This window comes from Thunnus thynnus, chromosome 20 (genome assembly GCF_963924715.1).
Source record: "Thunnus thynnus chromosome 20, fThuThy2.1, whole genome shotgun sequence".
Lineage (NCBI taxonomy): Eukaryota > Metazoa > Chordata > Actinopteri > Scombriformes > Scombridae > Thunnus > Thunnus thynnus.
In genome coordinates, this window is record NC_089536.1 from 5,569,954 (window position 1) to 5,590,714 (window position 20,761).

The 20,761-nt window shown below is 42.7% G+C and overlaps 1 protein-coding gene across 3 annotated transcripts in view; it reads left to right on the forward strand.

The window, feature by feature from the left end:
- Nucleotides 1–20,761, forward strand: part of srcap (Snf2-related CREBBP activator protein) — a 34,877-nt gene that overhangs the window by 1,830 nt on the left and 12,286 nt on the right. The window contains exons 3-24 of one of the 3 annotated variants that reach the window (XM_067576916.1): nucleotides 264–3,307; nucleotides 4,091–4,132; nucleotides 4,502–4,771; nucleotides 6,370–6,555; nucleotides 6,658–6,798; nucleotides 6,915–7,107; nucleotides 8,716–8,885; nucleotides 9,604–9,697; nucleotides 9,867–9,956; nucleotides 10,172–10,345; nucleotides 10,498–10,739; nucleotides 10,950–11,127; nucleotides 11,248–11,384; nucleotides 11,591–11,760; nucleotides 14,413–14,742; nucleotides 15,072–15,258; nucleotides 15,378–15,547; nucleotides 16,537–16,688; nucleotides 16,926–17,141; nucleotides 17,294–17,458; nucleotides 18,688–18,843; nucleotides 19,127–19,441. In XM_067576916.1, the coding sequence (XP_067433017.1) occupies nucleotides 503–3,307; nucleotides 4,091–4,132; nucleotides 4,502–4,771; nucleotides 6,370–6,555; nucleotides 6,658–6,798; nucleotides 6,915–7,107; nucleotides 8,716–8,885; nucleotides 9,604–9,697; nucleotides 9,867–9,956; nucleotides 10,172–10,345; nucleotides 10,498–10,739; nucleotides 10,950–11,127; nucleotides 11,248–11,384; nucleotides 11,591–11,760; nucleotides 14,413–14,742; nucleotides 15,072–15,258; nucleotides 15,378–15,547; nucleotides 16,537–16,688; nucleotides 16,926–17,141; nucleotides 17,294–17,458; nucleotides 18,688–18,843; nucleotides 19,127–19,441 (6,583 nt within the window). In that variant the 5' untranslated portion in view covers nucleotides 264–502. The remainder of the gene's footprint in view (nucleotides 1–263; nucleotides 3,308–4,090; nucleotides 4,133–4,501; nucleotides 4,772–6,369; nucleotides 6,556–6,657; nucleotides 6,799–6,914; nucleotides 7,108–8,715; nucleotides 8,886–9,603; nucleotides 9,698–9,866; nucleotides 9,957–10,171; nucleotides 10,346–10,497; nucleotides 10,740–10,949; nucleotides 11,128–11,247; nucleotides 11,385–11,590; nucleotides 11,761–14,412; nucleotides 14,743–15,071; nucleotides 15,259–15,377; nucleotides 15,548–16,536; nucleotides 16,689–16,925; nucleotides 17,142–17,293; nucleotides 17,459–18,687; nucleotides 18,844–19,126; nucleotides 19,442–20,761) is intronic. The other 2 variants (XM_067576918.1, XM_067576917.1) reach the window with 2 other exon arrangements.

Here is a 20,761-nt window from a genome sequence, read left to right on the forward strand (position 1 = left end):
GTTTTGACTTGAAGTTAAATGTAGGGCATGCCTTTCTGCTTTTTTATATGATAGTGAGTCGAATGGCTGGTAGGCGGTGAGAAGAATACCATGTTCTGTAGCTGAAGGGGGGAAAAAACACTGCAACAGCACTGCCTACCTTTTCTATAAAGTATTTTTTTGTTTGTGCTGAGTTATTTTTTTTGTCCCTTTACATTTTTAGCCTTTCAGCAAATAACCCACTTTGTCCAGGCACTTTGTTAACAAACTGTGTCACCCCCCAGGTGCAGTGTGTAGCCGGGGAAGCACAGAGGAAGGAAGCTCTGGGGAGGAGGGGGTGCGGCAGCGTGCCTCTCCGGCTGTGGATGTGCTGGGTGGCAACCCCCAGGCTGCACAGAATGTGGCTGGGGAGTCACCTCGGCATGCCCCGCAGCCGGTCGCAGCTGCCCCCCGCCCAGTCCCTCCGTTCACCAATCCGTCCACTGTGCCATTGCCGGAGAGCAACGACTCAGCATTCCTTGTCATGGAGAACGCCCCTCCGACCGACTTGCCTGAGACTCTCCCGATCAGCGGCGACGCGAAGGTCGGCGCCTCGGAGGAAGTCCCCGCTGAGGAGAGCGTTGCCGAAGTTGTTGGAGTTGCGAGGTCCATGCCAACATCCCTCACTGAGGACTGTAGCTCCTCCGCTGAGATGCAAAGGCTTCCAGCCCCCCTTTGTCCTCCTCTTGCCTCGGAAACACAGATTGACAGCACAGTGCAAGAGCTGCAATACGGGTCACAAACTAATAAAGAGAAAAGCCACTCAGATAGCCAGACAAGCCAGATTCAGCCACCTAGAGAAGGTGCTGGACTTGTTGTTATTACGGGGACAAAGGAGCAACAGTCCGTCACGTTGGAATATAAATCAGAGACTGGAACAAACTTGGAACTTGGCGGAAAAGAGCACACAGGCGGAAATATTCTTTCACAACCCCAATCTCAAATGTGTTTCACAGCCTCATCTCCTCCTGTCCCACAATCAAGTATTGGTCTTAAAGCCCAAGACGCCACAGAACATGGGGCTACGAAGCAGTCAGCAGGTGGTCACGAGGACTCAAAATCGCCTCCACTCCCTTTACCCGTATCTGACAATAGTGAGAGAGGACAAACTGACCTGTCAAAACCACAACCTAAAATCATCAAGGAGATCTCAGATGATACCAGAGAAATACAGGAAGCTATTTCTTTGGAGTCAGTCGAGATGTCCGAGCATGTTAAAGAGTTTGTTGACACTTCTCACAAAGCAACACAACCTCCCTCAGCTGAAATACTTGAGACCCCAAAGGCAAGAGAAACGCTTCCTGGATTATACACTTCTCCCGGTAAAGCGGGCTCAGTGTCCAGCAGCACAGCTGGCAGAGAAGACATCCAGAGCGCCTGTGATCCCCTCGAAGGAGAACAGGTGGAGAGTAGCACAAGGGAAGAACAAACTGACACGGCCACATCTGACTTCACGTCCCAGCCAGAGTCCTTGCAAGAGACTTCCTCAAAACCCTCTGCTGCCCCCCCTCTGTTTGACACGGGCGTAGTCGTCTCACTGCAAGCAGAGCAGGTCGTTGAAACAGAAACATCTCATCCCTCCGACCAAGTTCCCATAACAGAGACGCCACTGATTGCTGAGCTTGTGCATTCTGCTGACGCTCAAGAAATAGTGGTTGTCAGGGAGGGGACCCACATCAGCGGGGACTGGTCTAACATGCGTCTGAATCAGAGTTACCTCCTGCAACGAGAAGACGGCAGCGTCTGCGAGGCCGCCATTGTTAACCAGCTGAGTTCTGAGCACACATCTGGAGAACCAAAGCTGTATGAAGAAGGTGTTCAGGCAGGTATTGAGTTAGACTCTCAACCTGTAGAAGTGTATGAGTTTTGCAGCTTAGTTGAAGAGGTTGCTGAGGAGACCGTCTGTGCCAGTAGTAGCGTACAGATGCCTCACTCTCCAGAATACGAGGTGAACTTATTCAACGCTTTACTAGAAAACTCAGAGGAGTACACTGTCAAAGAGGACGTAGGATCTATTCACACAATTAATGAAAGTGGAACTGTCATAATTTCCCAGCAGCCCTTGCCTTTATCACACGATGCAAATCAAATACAGACTAACAATAATTCCCATAATTTGTCCGTACAAAACACAAGGGTAGCTGCTGTCGGACAGCATTTGGTATTGGACGCTAACCAAGCTGTTGAATTGGCTAACTCAAGTGAGGTTTGCTTAGTTGAAGTAGCTGCTGTTACAGCTGACTCATTCACTGTTGAACAGACAGACACTGGTGCACAGATCGTGACAACTTGTTCACATGTTAATGCAGCAGTCAGTGACTCTCCTGTAATTCAAACAGTTTCTCAAAAACAGGAAGCAGAAGCAACAACTGGTTTATTATCTCTCATATCCCCAGTGGTTACCAGTGAGGACGTGGGGATGGAATCGTCCGTTTCTGTTTCAGTGCACGTCGTAGAAAGTCAGCCCTCTCTAAATCAGACCCCAGGAGTCACTGTTGTAAGTGCCACGAAGCCCGAGGCTTGTGTTTCTTCACACGAAGGGACCAAAGAAACCCCTGCTTTGTCAGAGACTCCATCGCAGAATGTTGCTGCGACCGCAGAAACCAAACCAGAGGCTTTCATCACTCACACTTCTGGTATTATAAATCCAAAGCTGCTCCTCCTTAAACCGGGAGAAACTCCTCTCCTGAAACACCCACCCTCCCTTTTGGCACAGGTGTCCAAGCAACAGAATGCAGCCGACAAGCTGGCCAATGCCCACAGCTCTTGGTCTGGAACGGCTTCTGAGGAGTGCCTTCCCCAAACTGTTGCAGCAGCGGACTCTTTATGCGCGTCCGTGGCTCTCAGCAGCCAGAAAGACCAGACGCAGCTCCCCGTCAATAAAACTCCTGCACCGGCTCCTCCCGTCAAGGTGCAGCAGCCCACTATGAGCGGCGCAGTTCACCAGGCTGCGTCTGTCACCCCCACAACCTCCACAAGCAAATCTAACAACGAGGCCTTAACTGTTACTAAAACTTCAACGAGTGAAGCAGATCCCGCGTCCCAAGATGTCGCCACCCCACCCGCTACTCCTCACACCCTCGACATGCTCGCAGCATCGGCGTCTAATGACCCCGTCAGCCAGCTTGACTCCCTCTACGCGGAGGAAGAGTGTGAAGAGATGGAGCAGGACGAAACATTGGGAGAAACCGAGGCCACCTCAGGACAAGTCAGCAGCCCGGAGGAAGGCAGCGACGAAGAACCGGACGCAGACAAAACGGAAAGCGAGACCCCGAGCTCGTCGCAGAAGGTATTTTCACGGAGGATGAGAAATCGGTTTATTAAATCCATTTTAATCAGAGATTTAGACAGAAGAGGCTAGACAGAAGAGAGAATGAGTCTTGGCAGGGTTGAGGATCTAGAGGCAGGAAGACAGATGATATGAATTTGAAAAAGGCTGAATATTGGGCCAGATAAAACCAAAGTGGTCGTCCTTGAATGCAAAATTAAGGTTGTTGTGTAAGACTCCTGAAAACAAGGGCAGAGTTGAAGAGAAGACAGTGTTTGATAAATGTAAAAATCTGTATCTGGGCATGTCGTCAGCTGTTTCATTGTGATGCAGATGTGTTCGTTAGCTGTTCCTCGGTGCTTCTTATTGTTTTAAAGCTGATTTTTACTTTCTAATCCAAACGATGCACCAAAGCAGAGTTGGTCAGTTCACACTCAGCATCCTGAGGAACGACACAACTTTTTTTCTTACAGGTCGCGGTGAGCTGCCACTCTGTAGTTTTTAATATGTGACAGTTGAACTTGAGAAGAGAAATCGTTTTTAGGAGGTTTACCTCGGCCGAAAACAAAAGCAATATTTGTCACTGTCACATCTTTAAAAAAAGAAACACGCCATCATGTCATTATGCATCTGTGATTCATATCAGGTATGCCGGCATGTTTATACTCTTTTTAAATACGGCATCATTCTGCATGTTGTCCATCATGATGATGATACTGGTGTGAACAGTGTTTTTATTTTAAATTATTTAGTGATTTAATTTCTTTTGAGTTGGCCGCATGCTAAGCCATGTGTGTTTTCCAGCATGGACAGAGCAGGACAGACAGAAAGACACTGTTCCTAAAGGTAAGTGGTGGTTGGCAGACGCTCAGATTAGGCTCCTTTTGTTTTTTGTTTTACAGGATATTTATTCACAAGCACTTCCTAGTCAGGCACTGTCACTTTTAATGACGTGGAGCATTTTTGACTTCAGCTATTTTATGATTTACAATAATGCATGAAAGGAAAGCTGACAGAATATATCTGATGCCCAGTTAATAAATGCTTTTTCCTCAACGCTTGCTCTAACCTAATTCATGCTTCTTCTGAGCGCTATAATCTAATTCATGCATGTGGCTGTTTATCGTAGTGAATCTTATTGCTTTCACCTTCATCCGTTTATTTATTTCTTTTTTAAATTGTTTTCTCTTCATCCGTCTCCCTCGTTTTTTTTAGGTACGTCAGTGGATAGCAGACAGGGTGACAGTGAATTCGTCTCCCGCCTCACCCTCCACCTCGTCCTCCTCCTACCCGGGTCCCTCGCCCGCCAGCGACTGGTCCACCCCGCGGCGGGAGAAGTCCTCACCTCTCCGGGGTCCTCACGGCAAGTTCGTGTCTCCTTCCTCTGTCAGCGGCTACAACTCCTCCTCTTCCCCGCCGGATCAGTCTACTCCTCAACGACCCCGCGGAGAACGTCACACCGACATGGCGGAGCTGGCTAAACACGTGAGTGATCGCTCAGATGTTTGTTGACAGTAGTGAGGAAGCTGTTTGAGCCGAGAAGAACCAGCGATGTTTAGTGAGTCAGAAAATCCAAATAAGACACTTTGAATGTTCAGAAGATAGTTGGATGCACCGCAAAACGCTGCCAGTGTGATTTTATGTATATTTATCTTTTGTGTATTTTTGGAAAATATGTTTTCGAGCTTCCTCGCGGTGCCTTTCAGCCTTTCACTTCATCCTCAGACGACTGATATCGATGCCTTCAACAGGCTTCTCCAGAAGTTTGAAATTTGAAATCACCAAAACAAACTGCTGGTTTCAGTTTTACAACAAAGAATGTTTACCTCCTGGAGCAGAGTCTTAATTGATTTGCCGTCACTTGAAATCATACAGAACTTAAACCTTAAAAACACATATTTGAGTTTCGTTTGCCAGTTTCACTCATTAAATCACGCTGAAGGATGTTACACACTCGTTTCACCATCTCTCTGCTCCGCTCCCGTCTGGAAGGCGCTACAGGACCTTCAAGGCTCAAAAACAGGTTTACCTGAAAGCCTTCACTGAACTGAACTGCACAAACACCGAACCCCCCCCAACTTAACACTACACACACACACACACACACACACACACACACACACACACACACACAGCACTAAAGAACTGAAACACTATCAAATCGGGGGAATTGTGAACGTGCAATAACATCTGTACACTTTGCATTTACATCTCACAGCTGCAGTAGCGCTTAATATAAATATCTAATATTTATTTTTATTATCTTTTTACATTTTTTTATCTGCTTAGCGGTCGCCTGCCTGCATGGACAGGATGTGTGTGTGTGTGGATGAATCTGTTTTCAGGAGCTACGACTGTGTGCAATGACAATAAAAGCATTCTGTTGAATTCTCTTCTATTTCTATAAAGGTTTAATCAAAATCTTCATTATGATTAGATGCAAATTAGCACCAGTCTTCTTAACTGACCGTTGGTCATGTAAATGATCAAGAGTATCAGTGCGTTACGGCTCGAGAGCACAGTGATTAAAATAAGGGCAGCAACTAACAATTATTTTCACTATCGATTTAATCTGCAGATTATTTTTATTTAGTCACCGAAATGTTAAAATATGGCGTTCACAATTTCTCAGAGGTTTGCTTGTTTTGATTGACACTCGGATATTTAATTTAGTTTCAAATATGACAAATAAAACCAGCAAATCCTCACTTTGAGAGCTTTGAAGTGGAGAATTTTTGGCATTTTTGTTTGACTGAAACAATTAATCAATTAACAAAATAGTTGCAGATGAAGTAGCCGCCAAGACTGTCGACACCTGGAAGCTTTCCCTCCATTCAATCCCTGATAACCTTTAGACTTTGGTGTTTCTATTTGGTCTCAGCCGTGGATCATACCGGAGAGACGTGCTCCGTTAGAAACTCTTCACTGACTTATAATCAAAATTCTTGTGTTCAAATGTTGCAGAAACTCTTCAACGCCGCTCCTAACCTACCGACCGCAGCTCAGTGGTGTCATAACTCTGCTGTAACTACACTAAAGTGTTGACATGATTTACTCAGCGGTTTGATCGTTGTGTCCTGTAGGAAGCAGACATAGAGCATCGAACCCAGGCACTGAAGCGAGAGGGCTTCTGGTCAATGAAGCGTCTCACCCGCCTGACAGAGCCGCCGCGGCCGAAAGTTCACTGGGATTACCTGTGTGAGGAGATGCAGTGGCTCTCTGCGGACTTCGCCCAAGAGAGGCGGTGGAAGAGAGGAGTGGCCAGAAAGGTAGGACGAGTCTCACACAGTCAGGAAACGTGTAGATTAGATATATTATATGTATTTTATGTATTTCTGATGATGTTTACCGTATGTTCTGAATGTGTTCAGGTGGTACGAATGGTGATGCGACACCACGAGGAGCTGAGGCAAAAAGAAGAAAAGGCGAAGAGAGACGAACACGCTAAAATCAGGAGAGTCGCCTCCTCCATCGCGAAGGAGGTCCGGGCTTTCTGGAGCAGCGTTGAGAAGGTACAGGCTCCAGGCTCCGGAAACCGAAAGGATCCGAAACCTGTGTTTGACTGTTTTCGTTCTTTCTGTGACAGAATATATTTATTTATGTGATGTTTTATCTTTTGTCCATAAAGGTGGTGCAGTACAAGCAGCAGTCTAGACTGGAGGAAAAGAGGAAGAAGGCTTTGGACCTTCAGCTGGACTTCATCGTCGGACAGACGGAGAAATACTCGGACCTCCTCAGTAAATCGTTGGCGCCCACCAGACCGGCCGAAAAAGCCCCTTCGCCTCCTAAAACATCTGTGGCACCTCCCGTCGATGAGGACGGTGAGGATTTAGTTTTTTTTCTTTTGATAAAACCTGAACTCAAGAAATATGAAGTGCTCGCTGCCTCCACGTTACAGTACTGAGGCTGCTTTCAGAGCTGAATCATTGGTTCAGACGGGGACGTTGTCATAGTTACACACCAATGGCTGAATTCTTCTTCAGCTTCCACACAGGTTAAAATGCTCAATGGAAACAAAAAGACTGTTTTCAAGGTTATTTTATCTCGGAGAGAATTAACCATGCATGTCACCTGGTTACTGGAGCTCAATGCATCTTTCTCAATGTAATAAAACATTTTTTTTTTGGCACAACACATCCAGGGTGCTGTAACCGACAAGCTCGAGACTTGTTAAACCTGTGAAACTAGTTTGCTGCCCATTAAAGCAGCAACTTAAGTCTAAACGTTTGCTCAGTCAGAGGAAAGACAGACTTGGCAGCGGTTCGTTTCTTAGCGACGGTAGTTCGGTCCCACCTTCGTTTTATTATCCGACAAGGAGCTTGTGGTGCTAAAGTGCAATAACGGTCTGCTTAGCCATCAAGAATCTCTTTGATTGAAACTCAAACCTTTATTGTGTGTGTGTGTTAGCGCTGTGTTTTAACAAAATTGCTTCCTGAGGCCAAAAGAAGTGAAACAATTGGTGACAGAATAAACGTTCTTCAAGCACTCTGAAGCAGAGCAAAGAGAGTTTATATTAAAAGCCTTTTATTTAATCTGGTTGTGTTGGATAAAACGCTGACTCGTGTTGACCTCGCAGGGTCTTTATCAGACCTTCTACTCTAAATAGACAATACAATGGATAATAAAGGAGAGGTCTAGAGATCCCAGCAATCAACCAAAATATTAATAATCAGATAAAAGGAAAGGAAATAATGACCATACAAATCACTATCACTCAGGATGATGCAGCCCAGAGAAACGTATCATTTAATAATGATTTTTATTACAAGAGTTTATTCACACCGAGATATAATAAGGCATCAAAGTGATTCAAGTCTGTGTTAAAACAACAGTCAAATGTTTTTTTTCTTGCCGTAATCATTCCTCCTGTTCATACTGGGTGTTAGAAGATCCCTTCATAATGAACTTATAATGTATGTTACTGGGTAGAAAATCCACAGCTGTGCATAAAATGTATTTGAAGCTAACATGAGTCTTTTTTTTTTTTTTGTTGCGATCCTTCCACTGCAGCTGAACAGTGAAACATTGTCTGTTGAGACATTTTTAACTAAAAACACAGTAAATGTGTCAGAAATCCACTTTTATTTGACTAAACTCAGACGGCTGAAGCCTTTCATAAGCTTCAGATCAACTTTTTAAATATATTTTCTCTCAAAAGGAGGACTGTGGATTTTGTCCTCCATCACTTACAGTGATTGAAAGTGCATTATGAAGGGATCTGAATATGGTGAATATGAACAAGAGGAATAATTACAGAGAGCAAAAACACCTGCTTCAATGTTCAAATTATTTTAAGACACAATGGAGAAAAAATCCAATAGGTTTCCCTTTGCAGCAGTCAGTCTAGACACAAATTATATCCGTTCATCTGAGAGTCGGTGTGTATTTTCTCTTTTAGAAATCAAATATATTCTCATCTCATTATGCAGACAGAGACTTTGAGCCTCCATGTGAGGAGGAGGATGATGAGGAGACCATCGAGGTGGAGGAGCAGCAGGAGGGTAATGACGCTGAGAGCCATCGAAGGGAGATTGAACTGCTGAAGGAGGAGGGCATGCTGCCTCTGGACCAATTACTGAGCACTCTCAAACTGCCTCAGGTACCTGTTTTCTTTTACAAACCTCATTTATCTAAACCAAATATTTGCAAGTGAAAACAAAGGTTGAATGTTAAATATTGTCTGTTTTAAATGTTAGATTAATCAGGTTTTGTATCCGCTCTACTTAGTCATAGTTGTTATAAACACTTATGGTTCCCTCAGCAGAGATTTTATCACATTTTACATATTTTATTGTGTTTGTAGTGTTAAGGGTTATTGGTCTTGTGTTTTCTTGGCTGCAGGACATATTATTTCCGCTTTGGGACAATAAAGTTAAAGTTTTAAAAGATCATTTTCCAAATAGTTAGTGTGGATACGCTTCAACTGGGGACTTCTAAAACTAGAGTGATTATTTGCTTTTATGACTAATCACATCTCATAACAGTAGATTATTTTACTTGTGTAATTGCCAGATTGTTGCTGTTTATTAAATTATAAAAAAGCCAATAAATTTGAGGCTGAAGAAAAATATTTTAATAGTTGTTTCCTCAATAATAAAACAGTGTGAGGCTTTACAGATGTTATCTTTAGTAGTAATATATCAAAAATATAATTAAATTCATGTCTTATGACAGCGATGGTGTGTTTTTGAAGAACTCGGCCTGTTGTTGTTTGAAGCATTGTTGCTTTTGCAAAGAGAAATAAGCAGCGAGTGCTTAGACGGAGGAACCGCAGATGTTTGCGTTTCATTTAATCACTGAATCATTGGATTACGTAGGACTCCGGCTCAGACGAAGAATGCTCTGATGAATCCTCTTCATCGGTGGAGGAAGAAGAGGAAGATGGTGAATTCACTGCCAATGAAGAGGATGGTAAGATTACTCTCGGTATTGGATGAGAGAAAACAGCAACAACTGTTGCAACAATATTTTCTTTGAAGGCCCTGAAATTAAATATTTTCTTGGTTCTTGTGATGAAATAAAGTCCAAGAATGTCTGTTAATGAAGTTTTGTTATTTTTTCTTCCCATCTTCATCTTCAGCTGAGGATGAGGAGGACACCATAGCAGCCCAGGAGAAGGTAGAAGGAAATGTAGATCATGCAGAAGAACTGGATGACTTAGCCAAAGAAGGTAGGTGCTTCTTAAAAAAAATAGAGTGCTCGCTCACGTTGAATTACTTCCTGTGTGTTGCTTTGACGTTCTTTAATTAATGATTTCTTGATACTACATGGAGATGATGCCTCTGCATAGCTGCTCTTCTTGTGTTTTAATGCATCCATGTGCTGTATATGTGCATGTGAATAGTGAACCTCTAACCCGACACGTCTCCGCTCCCCCTCCTGTAGGAGATATGACTATGGAGGAGCTGCTGGAGAAGTACAAAGGAGCGTACGCCTCAGACTTTGAGGAACCTTCTGCATCCGGCTCCAAAGCCAGCTCTGACTCGGAGGTGTCTGGGGATGAGGAGGTGGAGACTGAGGAAGATGAGAGTGATGTGGAAAGCAACACTTCCTCCTCAGGTATTAATCAGCTCTGAAGAAATAATCTCATGTAAATTTTATATCCGCTCCCGCTCTGACAAGCCGGCGTCGTAGCAACTTCTCCAGAGGAGGAAATATTTTCCCTCTCCATACTTTACTTTTTAAATGATTTCTTCTTTCAAACCTCTCAGATTCGCCGGGAGACAGCGCAGAGGAGGATGACAGCGAGAAGGATGAAGAGGAGAGCGAGGAGGAAGAGGACAATGACGACGACGACGACGACGACAACGGAGATGAAGGGATGGAGGTTTTGCTAAAGGAGGGAGACAACAGCCCTCCTTCCTCCAGTTCACGTCCAAAAAAGGAGATCAGCCACATCGCTGCTACTGCAGAGAGCCTGCAGCCTAAAGGCTACACTCTGGCTACGACGAAGGTCAGAACCGATATTCACAAGACATTTTTATTCCTCCTGAAATGTCTTTTTTTTTTTTTTAGTGACTAGAGGAAACTTTTAATAGAAGATCCTCCAGAGCAGAGAGTTATAAAAGCAAGACTACATGTACTTTTTGTTTGGTAAAGTGGAGAAATGTAATCCGATGCAGCTCCTGAAACACATTTTTCTCATTTATTTTTCCAATAAAAGGTCAAGACCCCCATCCCGTTCCTGCTTCACGGCACGTTACGAGAATACCAGCACATCGGACTCGACTGGTTGGTTACCATGTTCGAGAAAAAGCTTAATGGGATTCTGGCTGATGAGATGGGACTGGGCAAAACCATCCAGACCATCGCTCTGTTGGCTCATCTCGCCTGTGAGAAAGGTAACGGACTTGTTGTGCCTGTAGGAACAAATACCAGATCAGTTGCATGGTTAATCTTTAGTTTATAGGGAGTGTTTTTATCCAGTATTTGAACTCGTCTCTTCCTCTCCTCGTGTTTAGGTAACTGGGGCCCTCACCTCATCATCGTCCCCACCAGTGTGATGTTGAACTGGGAGATGGAGCTGAAACGCTGGTGTCCTGGCTTTAAAATCCTCACTTACTTTGGCAGCCAGAAGGAGAGAAAACTGAAGAGACAGGTAATGAGTTGGCTGGTTTTTCTAGGTGTGATTTAATGTATTTAAGGAACTGCTGTTGCTAATGATGACCAAGCTAACTGGTTTTTATTAAAGTTATCTATGTCGGACTTTTGTTATTTTAATCACTGGTTTCCTAAAGTAGCAAAGAATGACGATAAAGACAAAAACACGTTTCAATCATTCTGTTTTCCGTTTCCCTCTCGTAGGGTTGGACTAAGCCTAACGCGTTCCACGTTTGCATCACTTCGTACAAGTTGGTGCTGCAGGATCACCAGGCGTTCCGGCGCAAGTCTTGGCGGTACTTGATCCTCGACGAGGCGCAAAACATCAAGAACTTTAAGTCTCAACGCTGGCAGAGTCTCCTGAACTTCAACAGGTCGGTAGAACTGAGTCGATCAGAGACTAAATGAGACTAAATGAACAGATGACGTGGAATCGCTGATGGTTCAAATCTGCAAATTTTAAGGAGCAACACAAAGAATTTAGCAATGTTTTCTTAGCGTTGTTGTTAACAGATACAATGTCATGAGTGATTTGGGTTCAATGCTGGAACATGACTTCAGGACATGCGCTCTCGCCTCTTTGGACATGCATAAGCTGTCAAAAACCATTGAACTCAAAGCATAAACACTTGGTGTACTTTGTCCCTGCACTTTAAACAGGAGAGTCGTTGTACTCTGAAAGAAACGCTGACATGCTGCCATGAAGAACCTTTTTTTCTAACATGCTGAAGTTAAGATGATGCATGTTCTCTACAGTCTCCCAGCAGGTCTTGATAAATGTGGTGGGAGGAGGAGATACTGGCACTCGTGGTCAATATATCAAGTTTACTACAGATCTACTTTAGGATTATCATAGTAATGTTTCTCTAGAGGTCTGTTCCAATACAATACAACACAAAAACACTTTAAAATACTTTAAAATAAACAATTTCAGTGTCGCTTGTTTGAAACATACATGTAGTGATGAAGGAGCTTTATGCATCTCACACACACACACACACACACACACACACACACACAGGGCTGCAACTGATTATTACGATTATTTTAATTTGAATTAATCTGCAGAATATTTTCTAGATTAGTTGATTAACTACGACCTCAATATTAAACATAAAGTAGAATTATCACCTTTCTAATAATGTCAAGTAGAATTTATGGCAGAGCTGCTGCATTCGACTGCGCAGGTGTTCCTAATAAAGTCTCTGGTGAGTTTAGATGCAGTTTTTTTAATCACAGAAGACAAAGAAAACCACAGAAACCTCTCATTTGAGAAGCTGGAACCATCAAATGTTTGCTATATTTGCTTTAAAAAATGATTACTATTATTTGATCACTGAAATAGTCGCCGATTCATTTTCTGTCGATCGATTAATTGACTAGTCGTTGCAGCTGTTTTGCATTCAGTGTAGAAGAAGTTTCACCTTCATCACTGACTGATTGGATCATCTGCAGGCTGGTTTTTTTTGATGGAAACAGAAAGCAGAACAGTCATGTGATTCACACGTTTCTTTCTCTTTCAGTATTATTTTTTGGCAAAGATCTTGTGTCCATTTTCCCTGAAATAACTGCACACTGATGGCACATATTATACATGTTATTGCTCATTCTGTGGTATTATAACCCACTAGATTGAGATGATGATGGCACCAGCATTCTTTTGGGAAATCAAATATGTTGTTGGAAAATCTGAATAGGCCTCATAAGTAACCATTATATACCAAGTATGTTGTGCAAACAAGTAAAGCTTAATGGAAAAAAAAGTCTCCTTTGTGTGTGAAGTGCTTCCAAGCACAGTGGGAGTACATATTCAAGGATGCTGCTCTGTCTCTCATCTGTAAGCCGTTACTTGTCACAAACAGTCAGCGCGCATTCAGCAGACAGAAAACGAGCTGTCGCTTAGTGTTAGTCATGTTTATGGTTGTTAGTCTTTGACTTTGAATGCGGCTATAAAATTGAAATGGTTTGGTATTAAAGTAGCTGTAATTAGACTAACTTGCCATCGTTTGGCTGGTTGCCCGCTCCAGCTGGTGGTGATTTCTCACCGTTAAGGTTGAGCTCCAGAGAGCCGCTTCCGCACACGAGCAGATTTTTTATTATGTCGACGCTTTAAACAAAAGATCTGCTGCAGGTATACAAGCCGACTGACACAAAACATCAAATGCAACTCCTGCACACAAGGGTTTTGTAGTCCACTGAGATGTATGGACTACAAACATGGACGCTCAGGGATAAGAATCAGGAAACACATGTAAACTACAATTTAAATGACTTAACTACCAATTATTTTGTGTTTTATGAGCATACATGATGTAAATTAATTTGTAGAGGTTTATTTTCACCTTATTGATAATAATAATAATAATAATAATAATAATAATAATACATTTTATTTATAAAGCGCTTTTCAAGGTCCTCATAGACACTTTATAAATGCTATAATCAATAGTTTTATATTAACAACAGACCAAATGATCACATGAAAGGTGATGAACCAACAGAGAATTATCACCTTTGTTCCCTTCGGTTCTACAGTTTTTTGGGGTTTTTTTTTAATCATCTTAGCTCATGTTTTGGGTTTCTGTCCCACAACTTTACTGTTTTGAATCACCCTCAGCGCTCTCTTAACCCTCTAAAAAACCACTGTACACTACCAGCTCAGCACCAAACTGCAAACAGACACAGTCAGCTGTAGACTAGCTGGTGAACATAGTGGAGCATTTAGCAGCTAAAGAGCCAGATATTTCCCTCAGGAGATAGTAGAGAGTAAAAACAGCCTAAAGAGAGTGAATATTGGAGTGAATATTCACCCGGTGGACAGAAACATGACTCCACATGAATGATAATGTTGCTCCGTAACTGCTGAATGTGTAAAATTTCATAAAGTGATAATATTTCAGTGTTGTGTTTACAGCTTTTTATGCCTAAGTGACCAAAAATCTAAGAATGCAAGTTTAATCTTCGCCTTAGTCATCTAAAATCTGCATATTTACCTAAACTTCTTCCCTGATTTCTCCGTATTACAGCCACAGGCGACTGCTGCTGACGGGAACGCCTCTGCAGAACAGCCTGATGGAGCTGTGGTCTCTGATGCACTTCCTCATGCCCCACGTTTTCCAGTCGCACCGCGAGTTCAAAGAATGGTTCTCCAACCCGCTGACGGGGATGATCGAGGGCAGCCAGGAGTACAACGAGGGCCTGGTGAAGAGGCTCCACAAGGTGCTGAGGCCGTTCCTGCTCAGGAGGATCAAAGTCGACGTGGAGAAACAGATGCCCAAGAAATACGAGCACGTGGTGCGATGTCGCCTCTCCAAGAGACAACGGTTTCTCTACGACGACTTCATGGCACAGGCCTCGTGAGTTACTAAGTTGTGTTCAAAGATGTTAAAAGATTCTCAGCAGGAAGAAAGGATTGTTTTTGTACTGGAACATTTTCTTCTTTTGTTCTTATTTGCAGCTTGTCTGGTCTTTTAATTTGTAGATATCAAGCAAAGAACAACTGGGAAAATCAATAGAGTTGTTTTTCTCTTTTATTTCCACCTTAAGCATTAATCCAAGCTCCATTTTCTTGCAGTCACACACCTTCTCTACCTTTATTCCCTTTGATTATTATTATTACCTCTTATATTGTTCATATTAGCAGCTCGGTTTTCTCCGTTCATCACCTTCTGTCTCTGGTTCACAGGACGCGGGAGACGCTGGCCAGCGGTCACTTCATGTCTGTGATTAACATCCTAATGCAGCTCCGCAAAGTGTGCAACCACCCCAACCTGTTTGACCCCCGACCCATCCAGTCACCCTTCATCACGCAGCCCATCGTGTTCCACATGGCCTCCCTGGTGCAGGACGCTCTGGAGGTCTCCCCGCTCAAGGTCGGCATTACTGGAAAACTAAAAAAGCTTTAAATTGGTCAGAAAATTGAGGATTTGATTCTGATTGAATGGTTTATTTTGATAAATTAATAAAATACCGCACGTGTTTTCATCCTCAGCGCTGCGACCTGTCTATGTTTGACCTTGTTGGTTTGGAGAGCCGCGTATCCCGGTACCAGGCAGATATCTTCCTGCCGCGCCACAAGGTCAGCCGCCAACTAATCCAGGAGATCGTGGAATCCCCCGAACCACCTCCCAGACCCAAACCAGTCCGCATGAAGGTCAACAGGTACGCAGTGCAGCTACGAATACTTGAAAGATTTTTTTTTATAGCTGCGAGTTGTGCAGAGAAAATATAAACGAGGCTGCATCAGTTCACCTCTGGTTAGAGCAGTTACACAATGCTGTGTACTGTTCTGTGACTTGGGCGCTTTTCTAAAGGTCACCTCAGACTGCCATCAGCTCGATTAACAACTCAGTGCATCAGCCAAGAAAAGCTGATCAACATTTGGCAGTCAGGACTCTCTCTCTCTCTCTCTCTCTCTCTCTCTCTCTCTCTCTCTCTCTCTCTCTCTCTCTCTCTCTCTCTCTCTCTCTACTCACAAGATAAAAATTCACCAACTAAGAATTTCATCTCAAGAAATAGAAAATGAAAAGTAAAACATTGTGACTTTGCCATCAACACCACAGCACGGACAGAGCAAACATCCTGCTGGCGGTTGATGAGAAAGTGAAACTGATTTTTTGTTTTCATCTCTTCTGTTTAGTTTTCTACAAGCCAACGTTTTATACACTGAAGTGTTTATGTACAGTAAACGTTTGGGCTTTTTATCAAACATCATGTAACTTTTCCAAAATTTTGCCTTGTCTGAATTAAACTGAGAACTAAAAACTGGCACTAAAAGCTCAGTCGGATTATTATTAGTTTACCCGTCTTGTTTTTAAATATTTAGATATTTAAAGCAGATTTTTATTCTGCATTTAAGGAAGTTTGTGTATCACAATTTAAGCTCAAACTGATGAATTGTAGAAAAACATGTTTATTTTTCACAAAGTATAACTATATTATATAAACTATATTTTCTGCATTTTCACTAAACAAATCTCATTTTAAGATCTTAACATAAAAAGAGCTTTATGAGCATTTCGGAGAAGCTCAACTAGGAGTTAGAAGTGAACATCGATGTATAATCGGTGCGTATTGATGAGTGTAGAATTTACATCGCAAGACAAATAATTATTCTGACGTTTAATCTTTCATGTGTCTGTCTGTTTTAGGATGTTCCAGCCTCCTCCTAAAAGCGACAATCGACCGGTCCTGCTGATGAACAAACCCACCTGCTCCGTGCCGCCTGCAGCTCAGACCCCCAAACCTCCTCCAGCCACCGAAACCACATCAACTCCCGCACCTGCTCCTGTAGTTCAACAAGGCAAGTGAAAGAGAAAAAGAGGAAAACAATGCATGAATACAATCACAGGAAGCAGAAATACTTATGAATTTATCCTAGAAAGTAGTTTGATCATTTTAGATATTTATTTTTAAGATATAAACATGCAAATATTCAAAAACACACTTCTATAGATGTTGCTTTTGTTCTAGTTCGAATGAAATAAACTGATTATTATTCTCTCCATTCTCCACTTTTCTCTTTTTTTTCCCCGTTTAGTCGTGTGTTCAGTGGCGTCCGCGCCCGCTCCCCGCCCCCCCATGCATCCTACAGCTCAGACTGCGGTGAGATCCAGCGCTCCCAAACCCGTGTTGACCGTACGGCCTCCCGCCGCTCCCTGCGCAGCCAGCGTCCCGGCTCATCCGAGTCCGAACCCGAGCAGCGTCATGCCCCAGAGGGTTCTGCTCAGCCCGGATATGCAGGCTAGGTTGCCTTGTAAGAACCTCAGTCCTCAGTTTTTTGGAGTAGTATTAGTAGTAGTAGTATTAGTAGTAGTAGTAGTATTAGTATTAGTTGTTGTAGTAGTTGTAGTACAGTAACATGTGTGTACAAATGTCTCTAATCCACGTCCTCTTCCTGTTTCTAAGCTGGCGAGGTAGTGAGCATTGCGGAGCTTGCCTCCTTGGCAGGCCGACCGGTGTCGTCATGTCAGGGCAGTAAACCCGTCACCTTCCAGCTTCAGGGCAACAAGCTGACTCTGTCTGGAGCCCAGATCCACCAAGTCCCAGCAGCTCCTGCACGCCCAGTTCAAGGTTGGTAGAGATGTGTGTACTCACTGTAGGTGAACATATAAAATAAAGGATTTTTCACATCTTTCATGCACCAAATGATGAGGAACGGTTGGATATGGCAACACTGTGCTCGCTAGTCCTGCTATTCAGTATTTATAAGCAGCATATAACACATGTATACATGGTTTATAACACTATAATATAGTTATTAGCAGATATAAGTGTTTATTTATGTATCTGTCAACAACTTTAACTCGTGTTGGCACTCAGCAGTAGAGGCCTGTGTATAAACAGATAATTAATGATAATATAATAAAACTGTTGTAATAATATAAAATGTCTTCAAATATAATTAAATTGTCAATATTGGTGACAAATTTACCATATAATAGTATGTTATAAACCATTTATCATGTTTATATGCTGCTTATAAATGCTAACCAGAGGCTAGAGAGACTTACATGAAAGTGTAATGTGTGTGTGTGTGTGTGTGTGTGCGCAGAGAGACAGAAGTTATAAATACTTATAATACTAATAATACATTTACCCGAAGTCAAAATAGTTGATGTGAATGGCGATATGCCACGTGGTGTAATTTGTACTTTGGCGTCTGGTTTGAAGCCAGAGTACGGATTATGGTTAAAGTTTGCCTTCATGTTTTGGCAGAATCCAAGAAAACTAAAGTAGTTATTACTTTTTTTTAAACATTTCAAAGCTGGAATGCAGCATAATTAATTTACAGTGAAAACAAGACGCTGCTCGCTTAACAGATACAAAAAAATTAAATGCCGTGAAATAATTTTGATCCCTAAAACACAACACACATTCACGATATTAAGCAAACAAATCAGGATTACAGGGTTCAGGTTCCATGAATATACAGTTTTATATTTGATGTGTCATATTTGCTAAAATATGGCTATTAATATAAGAATAATTAAAGGTGCAGTGTGTAGAATTTAGTGGCATCTATCATTACCTTCTCTTCAACGGAGGCCGCCATGTTTCTACAGTAGCCCAGAAGGGACAAATCAAACACTGGCTCTAGAGAGGGGCTTTTCCATTTTTCACGAGTTTCGCGGCCACTGTAGTTTCTCCTAAACGCTTGGAAGAGGTTGTATTCTGTATCTTCACCACTAGATGCCACTAAATCTCACACACTGGTCCTTTAAAGTCTTTTTTTTAATGATTATGTATGATTTTTTTTGATAATGTGGTTACCAGACGACTGACTCGCTCTCGCTCCGCAGGTAATGTGATGCACCTGGTGTCCAGCAGGGTGCAGCATCACCTCATCAGCCAGCCCGCCCAGGTGGCCGTCCAGGGCGCCGCCAACACGCACGCCGGGAACACCGCCTCCGCTAGTCCTGCTGGAAATCGGCTGCCTCACAATGCGTCTGCGCAAGGTTTCATCCTCCTTCTTTCTTTTTTATTTCACTCAATTATTCCCTCAATTTCCATACATTAATCATATATCTTAATTAGCCATATGATTTTAGAAGTGTTGACTCTTAAGGTCAAAAGTATTTTGCTTATTTTTGATCTCTTTCCTTCTCTTTTTTTTTTGATATTATCCTTTTCAAATCGATTTTAAATCCTTTCTTTTAAACACCATTTAAGCAGCTTTGTTTCTTTTAAGATAAGACTTCATTGATCCTCAGCTCGTATGTTTTGATTTTTTCCCCTCAGTGCCCTCCTCCATGGTGAGCAGCCCCGGGGTCGTGAAGATCGTTGTGCGTCAGTCAACAGGCAAGGAGGGCGGGCCCGTGCCCACTCTGGCGGTGGCCCCTTCCCCTCGTGTTGCTCCTCAGGCATCCCCTTCCCTGCACACCCCTGTCAGAAACACTGCTCCACTGCAAATCGCCCAGCGCACCCCCGGTCCTGCTACCGCCACCTACACTATAGCTCCTCCCAGAATCCCCAGCACCACCCCAAACCAGCCCCAACCCCCTCGTCCTGTCCTCAAAGTAGTGCAGCCTCCTCCATCAAGCGCAGAGCAGCCAGGTGAGAGATCGAGCTCGAGCTATAACTCATAACGCTGTATGCACGGATGGCGAGCAGAACTGGGTCAGATCATTATTGAAACTAATCTTTAGTACTTTTTTTTTCTCCCTACCATCCAACTCCACTTTTTTTTTAATCCCCTACCAGATTTGTGCAGTGTGTTGTATAAGCTGAAACATAGTTTATATTATAATATTATACTTTATGTGGTTGACAGCCTTCTAATACATCAAAGAAATATTTAAAAAAAAAAACTGTAGACATCCTGTTTGGCCTGAGGCAGGTAACAAGTCAGAAGACATCCTCTGCAGGGCTGCAGTCAGGTCGTTATTAATTTAATCCAACATCTAAAACCTGCATGTCATCTGCCAATAATGCAGCACTCATAATAGAGTTGTGAGATGGGAGCGGTTTCACAATCTCTTCAATATTACTGAACATAGAAACACAGGATTCTGTAACAATCCTCTAGGTTTATATCAGGACCACCAGGTTCATTTATTTCACCTTCTGTTTCTGAGGAATCTCATTTTTGTCTGTGATTTTGGGGGACAGCTAAGAATACTACAATACCCATGAGCCTCAGCTGCCGTTGCTACGGAGAAGAAGCCATGGAGACGAATCAGAGCGTAATGAATTAAAGACACTTTGTTGCTGAATTTAGTCAAAAGTGACCCAGAAATTAAAATTAAACTGATTCACTCTGTAGATTATAAAATCAGTTTCCTCAACATCATAATCTTTAGTTTCCTCCTGCTGTTAGTGGCGAACGTGACCTAATTTTAACCTCAGTGATCTGTTTGTTTCTTGCTGAAATGCCCCTGAAATCTTTTAAGTCCTCCGTCTTGGACCTTTTTTGTATCAAAGAACCAGATATTTTCTAACATGTGTTGTTCATCTTTTGTACTGATGATTTAACCGAGACGAATCACGTCGTAGACGTGCTCGAACTGTGAGTCACGTAACGTTGTCTGTGGGAAACCAGAGGCACCTGAAATATCTCCTCCCACTCTGCAACACTCCCAGTCCCTGATTATACTGAGTTAAATTCAGCTCTAACGCACATCTACAGACTAAGTGCAGATTTACAGAGTGTAATTATCACTATGTATAGTTAGACACTCTTAAAATAAGGCATCATCTCTGTACTTTTTCCATATATGGTCGTTGAAGGCTGCAGTTACACTTTAATTTCATTTTATTTCAACCATAAACGCTTTATACCATCAGTAGATATTAAGAGAACTTAAACATTTTACTGACTATCAGCTCTAAAGCACATCAGCGTCTCTTCATACTGCAGAATCAACTGATTTCCAA